The sequence below is a fragment of the Melopsittacus undulatus genome, chromosome 1 (assembly GCF_012275295.1).
Source record: "Melopsittacus undulatus isolate bMelUnd1 chromosome 1, bMelUnd1.mat.Z, whole genome shotgun sequence".
Taxonomy (NCBI): Eukaryota; Metazoa; Chordata; class Aves; order Psittaciformes; family Psittaculidae; genus Melopsittacus; species Melopsittacus undulatus.
Genome location: NC_047527.1, coordinates 97,924,041 through 97,932,685, shown reverse-complemented (window position 1 = coordinate 97,932,685; position 8,645 = coordinate 97,924,041). Strand labels below are relative to the sequence as shown.

Below are 8,645 nucleotides of genomic sequence, written 5' to 3'. Positions count from 1 at the left end.
GCAGCCACGCTCAGGTTAGTTCCGTTTACTGGAGGTGTCCTCGTACACGTTACAAAACATGATCCGGTACAAAAGCGTCCCCTGTACAGCACAAAGCGTACAGCCGGGCTAAGGCCACCCGCGGCGGAGGCAGAGGGCTCCCCGGGGACCCCCCGGCCCTGCTCCCCCAGGGGCCCGTGGCGCTGCCTCTACAATCACCAGGGTTCGGTTAACGATTGACACAAGGGCTGAGAGCGGTGGGGAAGGGTCCGGCCCTGGCTCTGCTGGTGGGGCAGCAGCCAGGCCCCTGGGGTGCAGCTGTGGGGGGAGCAGAGCTCCCGGCCTGCAGTGATGGAGGAGCATAGGGGTCCCCCACGGCTCTGCCAGCCTGCCCGGCTCCCCCAGGCCTGCAGGCAGGATGGGCGCAAGGGCTGCCTGCCCGCTCCCAACCTGAGAAAAGCCTCCTCTGGCCCCGCAGTGGGAGGAGGAGGAGGAAGGTGCTATTGCTGCAAACTGGGTGAAGGAAGGAGAAGCCAGGAAGGGCAGCCAGGAGGGCTGAGCGGGGCCCAAGGGGCTGGGTGCAGCAAGGGCTGGCACTCTCCTGCCGTAATAAATAAATATATACAGCATATAAATAAATAGGGCAGGGGCAGGCTGGGGCCTCTAAGGCACGTGGAGGCCAAGCCAAGTGCCCAGGCGAGGTCAGACCCAGGACCTGCTGCTGCTGGGCTTGGTGCTGGGACTCACTCCTAGCCCAGGATGTTCTCTGTGTGGGGCGGGGAACACTGCCCTGCTCCTGCCCCACTGCATGAAGGGCTGGGAACAGCTGGACCCTGCTGTGATGGAGCTGGACCCAGCTCAGCACAGCTCCCACAAAGCAACAGGTACTGAGGCTCCTCAACATGTGCCACTGTTGCTTGGTCTCCCCAACCAGTGGAGCCACCCCCCTACTCCTCATCCCCATTCTGAGCAGGGTGCCAGAGCATCCCCAAGCCCCTCTTGGCCTCAGGACTGTTGCGCATCTGCAGAGCCCACATGGAAGATGCTGGAGCGGGGCAAAGAGGCCCTGCAGGCCATTCTGTGGGTGACAGAGCAGTTTACAGGGTGAGATGGCAACAGGGGCAGGGGCAGCATGATGGAGCTGTTGTCCCTGTCCCTTTAGCTGCACACCTCTCCCCTCCAGCCAGGCTTCGGCCCATCCTCCTCAGTCCAGTTTCTCCAGTACTGAGGGCACATAGACCAGGCTGAGCTCACTCCCAAAGTTGCAGACGATGGCAGCATTCTCCAGCACCAGGATCTGCCGTGCCGGCTGCGACTCGTTGCTCTTCCCCAGGTAGACAGTCTGGAGCAGGTCACCATAGCCGATGTCCCAGAAGGAAACGCAGCCCTGGCCACCCGTCACCAGCAGGTTGTCGGAGATGACGCCCAGGCTGGCACCACAGCCCATCTCCTGCATGGAATGAGAGCACATCAGTGCACTGAGCCCACTGCAGGTACCCAACAGGACAGGAATTCCCCTGCAAGGGCAGGCAGCAGTCTGTGGCCAGCCTATGCCACCGCTGGGAAGAGGCTGTGGAGCCACCAGGGGTTCTGGCTCCAGGGGGTCCATGCAAGTGCAGGAGCACCCTTAACCCTTCCCTGGCCACCAACCTGCTGGATTGAATAGAGCTTGATTCCCGAGCTGCGGTCCCAGATGCTGATGACATCGTCCAAGCCGCTGCTGATGACGCAGGACGTTGTGCAGGTGAGGGACGTGACGTCCCCTCGGTGGGCATACATGTGGCTGACCTTGCTCCCTGTCAGCACATCCCACAGGCAGATGGCACCGTCCTGGCCCCCGCTCGCCAGCACCATCGTCTGCAAGGAGACAGCAGAGCAGGACAGGAAGCTCAGAAGAAGACAGTGACCTCTGCAGCACAGCCCAGGGCTTTGCTGTGCCACAGACACAGGAAGGGGCTGAGCACCAAGGCCAGTTCTGTAGAGAAACACTTGCTAAGCACCAGCATGGGTACAGCGGAAACAGGGCTTTCCTGCTCCAAACAGGGCAGGGAGGCAAAACCATGACCAGGGAACAGGTGAGCTGTGTGGGAATCAAAGAATCACAGAATGGTTTGGTTGAAGACCTTAAAGGCCATCCAGTTCCAACCCCTGCCACAGGCAGGGACACCTTCCACCAGACCAGGTTGCTCCAAGCCCTGTCCAACCTGGCCTTGAACACTGCCAGGGATGGGGCAGCCACAGCTTCTCTGGGCAACCTGTGCCAGGGCCTCACCACCCTCACAGGGAAGAACTTCTTCCTCAGATCCCATCTCAATCTCCCCTCTGTCAGGTTAAATCCATTCCCCCTTGTCCTGTCCCCACCTGCCCTTGTCAAAAGCCCCTCTCCAGCTTTCTTGTAGTCCCTTTAGGCAGTGGAAGCTGCTCTAAGGCCTCCCTGGAGCCTTCTCCAGGCTTGTAAGTCACAAGGTGAGCACGCAGTCACAGTGGTCAGCAATGCCTCTGCATCCTTGGAGAAGCACACATCAGCTTCCCTGGATGCAAACCAGGAGAGGGGTTCCTCTGGCTGAAGCGCTGGCTCAGCAGCCAGACATAAAGGCTGTTCTGCACCTTACCTGGTCGATGTACACGGCTGTGATGGCTCCTGAGTGACCCTGCAGTGTGAACAAACAGCAGGAGTCCTCCAGCCGGAACACCTGCAGGGTGGAGGAGGCAGAGGTAAGTGTCCATCGGGCAGCCATGTCCTAGAGCCACACTGCTAATGAGGCAGCTGATCCCACTTTACCCTCCTTACTATTCTATTCTATGATTCTACTGCTGTCCCCCTCTCTGAGCAGAGCTGGAGCCTGTCAGCAATTCGGGACAGTGAGGAAGGGGAAGGGAGCAATGGGGCAATGCCTGTCGGGAAGTGACATGCATGCCTGAAGGGGACAGCTGCTGCTGGAAGGGATGAGAAGACAGGGGGTACCCCAGAACCCAGACCTGGCTACTCCTGAAGTCACCCAGCCCTAAGGCAAGAGAATCTCTTGCTCTGCTTGGGCAGACAGCTCACACAGGGCTCTGTCTTTCCACCCTTTCCGAGGGTATCCAAGCAGACGGATACAACATGGGAGCTTCACGAATGCACTAGATTAGATTGGGCTCCAACCCCCACCCCAGCTGCTCACCTACCTCTTGCACATAGACATCAGCTCCTGCCCACACAGAAGAGCTCATGTCCCACAGCGGCAATGGGATAGAAAAGCACGCGCACCCCTCCGGTTACAGGGCAGAGCCTTACCCTCAGAGTGTGGTCCTGGCTCCCAGTGACCAGCCGCCCTGCTGCAGCCTTCAGCGCCGTGATCGGCTTCTGGTGGGCACAGGAGACGGTGTGGGTGAGCTGACACAGGATGATGTCGCTGCTGCTGAACACCGGCGAGGACGGGATGCTGCTCCTGCTTGGGGCACCTGTGGTGAGACACGTGGGAAGTCCTCACTCCAGCAGGTGCAGCCTTATGCTCCAGGAGTAAGAGCACCCAGCTGGACACGGCTTGAAGCAACCTGGTCTACTGGAAAGTGCCCATGCCCACGGCACAGGCTTGGAACTGGATGAGCTTTGAGGTCCCTTCCAACCCACACTATTCCAGGATTCTATTCTATGATTTTACAACTGGAATTTAAACCTGGTTCTCCTTCAAGGAGCCGCACACTCAGCGCTCTGGCTGGCACCAACAGAAGCTACAGCTGCCCAGTGCTCAGGGAAAACTGAAGTGGGGGTCTCCAACAGGGTCCTCAGCAGCAGAACTCGGCTTTGAAGAGTAGCAGCCCCTACACTATCAGTCGCTGCAAGACTGAGGTCCCTGAAGCCCAAGAGCTCTGCAATTCCCTGGTCATAGGCAGAACACAGAGCTGGGCACAAGGCTCTCCACACTCCATAGGGAAAAGTAATTTCCACAGGCAGTCCTTTCCTGCAGAACCTGCTCTACTTCCACATCTACAGCTTGCAGAACCCAGGACATCCCTCCAGGAATGCAGCCATTCTCCCAGGGTTTCTCTTCCCTCCAAGGGCCTCCAGAACCAAAGCAGCCACTACACTGCAAACCGGTTACATCAAGTTTTGTGTGTGGTGCTTTTGTGTGTGGGGCTGCATAGTGTACAAGATGTGGGAGGTGAAGGCAATAGGGCAAATACACCTTGCTGAAGGAGAGGTGAGGAATGGGGAAGAGGTATGGGTCAGAGCTGACCCTGGAACGCATGTCTCAACCTCCAGAGCTGTGCACTAGAGAAAACCCACACTTGAGGCATCCTCCCTAAATAGGGAACTCCCAAAGTATCCCTGCACTCTTCACAGCATCTGGCTCAGCATCCTGCAGCAGCAGGGGGTGTTTTGGAGCATGGTGTTATTATGAAAGCTGAAGTTGGTGTGAGGTGAGGAAGAGTCAGGTACTGGGAAGCAAGGGGAGAAGAGGAGGACTGGAGAGCTCACATGTGCACAGCACGCTCGGGCACTCGCTTACCTCGGAACTGGAGGTGGTTCAAGGATGTGTGTGTGTCTAGCGAGAAGAAATCTAAAGAGCCGTTCAACCGGGCAGCGACGATCCTGAGGGAGAAACACAGGCACGTGAGGAGAGACCCTTCCCTGCTCCGACAGTGAAAGGAGCCTGGAGACTGCACCAAGGCAGAACACCAACCATGCAGACTTCCCCCGTGAGGATTGGAGGCAACCTGGAGGCTTGGAGCAACCTGGTCTAGGGGAAGGTGTCCCTGCTCATGGCAGGAACTGGATAAGCTTTAAGGTCCCTTCCAACCCAAACCAGTCTGGGATTCTATGACTTCCCAGCTGAGCCTCTGCCAGCTGGAGCTGTTGGACCTCTTGTGCCAGGAGGCTCAGAGCCAGGGTCCTCCCTTACACCATGCACTCTCCTCTTGCAGGAGATGACTGAGCACACCACAATTACCTGTTGTTCAGGAAGACGAGCGCTGTGATGCCAGATTGACCTTCATCATTACTGCTGCGGAGGGTGCCCTCGATAGCATCCCAGACCTGGAAAGAGAAGGGGTTACTGCTGTGATCCTGGCCAGGAGAGCACTGTATATCAGGGAGGTGTGATCCACGTAACAGCCACATACATCCCCCCAGCTCCCTTAACTGCCTGATTTTAATGAAGGAGCCTGCACCCAGCTCCCTCTTGGCACTTGTAATTACAACACGGGGCTGCCACAACAGGAGGGATGTACGATCACACCATCCTCTTCTTCATTCCGGTGCTAATTCCACTGAATTGTAATTAATACTTCAAAACCTGCAGACCTTTCTTACCGGGGTCACCACAAATGCTACTAAACATATGCCCTGTGGCAGCATGGGCTCCGGCTGCATGCCCCCTCATCCCTATCTCCACAACACCCCTCCCTGCTCCTGCTGAATCCCACATCTGCCCTGTTCTGAGCATGAAGCAATCTTGTGATGTGGGCGGGAGACAAGATTTGGCAGCAAAATTCAGTCAGTTTTGAGGGGGCTGCTCAGGAGAAGGTATCTGAGCTCAAAAGGACAAAGAAACACAATAGAGTGACCGGTCTGTGTCTGTTCCCTGGTGGGAAGGACTAGAGCCAGGTTGGAAATCATTGACAGATTTGTGTCAAAATGTATTTGTTTAAAACACCCCAAAACTCTGTATTTACTCTGAGGGAAAAATTCTAACCTGATTGCCAAAAATGAAGTGAAGATCAAGCTAATTCTGGAAGTTTCTCACTTTGAATGATTTGAATTTCTGATCAAAATTTGCTTTCAAGACCTGTATAATTCCTACAGAATTCCTGCTCATTTTACTTTATATCATGACTGACCAGCCACATCACTTACAGACATGGCAAGCTTTAGAGCTCTCTAGAGCACCAGTGCTGCAGCAAGCCTTGCTCCTCACCTCCAGCTTCCCGTTACTCCGGCCGGCCACAATCAGATTCCCTTGCAGGTCCAGGCTCCAGACAGAGCTCTCCAAGTCTCCTCCCCAGGAAGGAAGAGGTGAGGCTTTGTCAAATCCCGTAAAAGACTCATCCCCCAGGCTCCTCCTGCGGGCACTGCAGCCTCCCTCCTCACTCCCGCAGCCCAGGGAGCGGGCTCTGCTGCTCCCCGTGCAGAATCCAGCCTGTCCGTGCGGGGCTGAGAGGCCCGTGAAGCTCATGGAATTGGAGGAGCTGTGCTCTTCATATGCTTTACCCACCAGGCTGCTGAAGTCGTACCCGGTCTCCTTCTGGCGACTGCCCACCGAGCGGAGCCGCGTCTCGGACTCGGCCACCTTCACTTGCTCGGAGAAGTTGGTGTCGATGAGAGACGTGAGGTCTGGCTGGTCACAGAAGAGCGGTGGCTGCGGCGGGCTGAGAATCCTTTTGAGCTGGTGGCTGTTCTCAAAAGAGTCTTCCAGACCATTCTTGCCATCAGGACTGTGATCCCAGCTTTCCTGGTAGTCAAAGATGCCGCTGCTGTCTCGTCGCAACCTAAAACACAGTATTAAGCATCCAGCCCTCCTGCCTCTGCTGCTGGAGAGGGCTGGTTTCTCACACAGGGTTTGCATCAGCTGCTGAGCAGCGTGACCCCACTCACCTTGGTTTGGGAATAACAGTGAGGCAGTCACCAGTCTGAGCATCCCACACACGGATCTGGCCCACCAGGCAGCAGCTGACGAGCAACATCCCATCACTAGCCAGACATTCGATGTCCTGGGAAGGAAGAGCAAGCACATTGCACCACTGAGCCCTCCGGATCCTGACAACCACCTTCCATGCAGCTGAGGAATTATACAGATGATAAATTATGTCTAAACTCCATGGCTGGCTAAGAAACATAAGGATACACTGAGAACACAAGCAGATCTTCGCCCTGTGTTGAGATGTGCTCTAGACTACTGTAAATCAAAGATTCTGTCTGTCTCCCCTTTCCGTGACAAAGTACAGCCCAAAGAGACAGGAGAATCAGGAAAGAGGTGCAGCTTCTCTGGAAAACACCATACAGCATTTCAAACTCTATCTAACCGGATGTCTGAATTCCTTGTTTCATCTCTGAGTAGACAGAAACATCCTTCCCCTCAAGAAAACAGAGTGAACTGAGCATCCTGCTGGGTGCCAGACTCCACTGCTGTGTTGCACTAAGCCTGCAAAGCTGCTGTGTCCTTTGTGGGCTCTGTTGTTTAAATAATAACCCAAGAAAAGAGAAGATGCGTGACACAAGTCGGTAAAATGCCTTTCTTGTGAGGATCACTCCCGTTCTTACATGGACCTACCATGAGGTGACCCCTGAGCACCAAGGGGACAATCTCTGTCTCGGGTGGGGAGTAGCCGTAATCGTCACAGGGCAGGTCCCCTCTCTTCCTCCGGCTGTGTGAGATCCCGTTCTGCCCGTAGTTCTTGGGGCAGAACACCTTGTACAGGCAGAAGAGCAGGAGCACCAGGATAATGCCCGAGGCCAGACCCAGAGCAGCCACCCTGGTGGGAGAGACAAAGGGACGCAGGGACAAAGAGAAGGTGAGAGAAAAGATCCAATTACTAATCCACAGAGAGACTCTGAAAAATACCATTAAAGTATCACACATGCTCCTGGTCCACAGTGATTTGTGGAAAATGAGAGTTTTTTTAATGGCAAAATGACCATGTCCACAAGATTTCAGATTTCTCAAGAAGAAAAGTACACAGCAATAAGACTTTAAGAAGATGGGATCAGGGTAATACCTAGCCAGATCGCCAATTTGGACAGCAAGCTGTGAGTCTGTCCTCTCAGTAGGAAAGGAAGGTCCTTGGGCTGGTGTGGAGTTCTACAGGGCCAAGTGCAAGGTCCTGCACATGGCTCGGGGCAATCCCAAGCACAGACACAGACTGAGGGAGATTGGACTGAGAGCAGCCCTGAGAAGAAGGACTTGGGGCTGTTGGTCCATGAGAAGCTCCCCATGACCCAGCAGTGTGCGCTTCCAGCCCAGAAACCAACCATGCCCTGGGCTGCATCACCAGCAGTGTGACCAGCAGAGCGAGGGAGGGGATTCTCCCCCTCTCCTCTGCTCTGGTGTCCCCCTGCAGTCCTGCATCCAGCTTTGGAGTAACAACATAAGAAGGACTTCTGACAAGGGCAGGAAGGGACAGGACAAGGGGGAATGGCTTTAAACTGACAGAGGGGAGATTGAGATGAGATCTGAGGAAGAAGTTCTTCCCTGTGATGGTGGTGAGGCCCTGGCACAGGTTGCCCAGAGAAGCTGTGGCTGCCCCATCCCTGGCAGTGTTCAAGGCCAGGTTGGATGGGGAGCAACCTGGTCTGGTGGAAGGTGTCCCTGCCTGTGGCAGGAGGTTGGAACTGGATGGGCTTTAAGGGCCCTTCCAACCTGGGCTTCTAGGATTCTATGACTTACTTGTAAAGAGTGACATCCTGGTGCCCTTGCAGCTTGGATGAGGCTTGGTCAGGCTGAGCTTGAGCATCCAGCTTTCCGCTGCTTGAAGACAAGAAGGGGTGGTAGCGGTTTGCCTCCTGGGGATGCCGCACTTCTAAGGCCTCTTGTGGGTTCAGATACAGCGTGACAGGGATTGCTGGAAGGATGCTGATGTACCTGAAGGAACAGAAAGATGAGAACAGCTTAGGAACAACAAACACAAAACCCCCACAAATATCCTAATAGATAACACAGATCATTCCCTCACCAGCAGCCAAGGTC

At 55.3% G+C, this 8,645-nt stretch overlaps 1 protein-coding gene across 3 annotated transcripts in view; it reads right to left on the bottom strand.

The window, feature by feature from the left end:
• Window positions 1-10: 10 nt before the first annotated feature.
• The window catches only part of SCAP (SREBF chaperone), a 64,846-nt gene continuing 56,211 nt past the window's right edge, over window positions 11-8,645 (bottom strand). For 2 of the 3 annotated variants that reach the window (XM_031044596.2, XM_005143975.3), the window contains exons 14-23: window positions 8,346-8,540; window positions 7,233-7,434; window positions 6,557-6,672; window positions 5,880-6,450; window positions 4,914-4,999; window positions 4,473-4,555; window positions 3,257-3,423; window positions 2,592-2,672; window positions 1,630-1,836; window positions 1,184-1,429 (exon numbers count right to left, since the gene is read on the bottom strand). In XM_031044596.2, the coding sequence (XP_030900456.1) occupies window positions 1,184-1,429; window positions 1,630-1,836; window positions 2,592-2,672; window positions 3,257-3,423; window positions 4,473-4,555; window positions 4,914-4,999; window positions 5,880-6,450; window positions 6,557-6,672; window positions 7,233-7,434; window positions 8,346-8,540 (1,954 nt within the window). Of the gene's footprint in view, window positions 1,430-1,629; window positions 1,837-2,591; window positions 2,673-3,256; window positions 3,424-4,472; window positions 4,556-4,913; window positions 5,000-5,879; window positions 6,451-6,556; window positions 6,673-7,232; window positions 7,435-8,345; window positions 8,541-8,645 lie in introns of all 3 variants that reach the window. The other variant, XM_031044597.2, reaches the window with a different exon arrangement.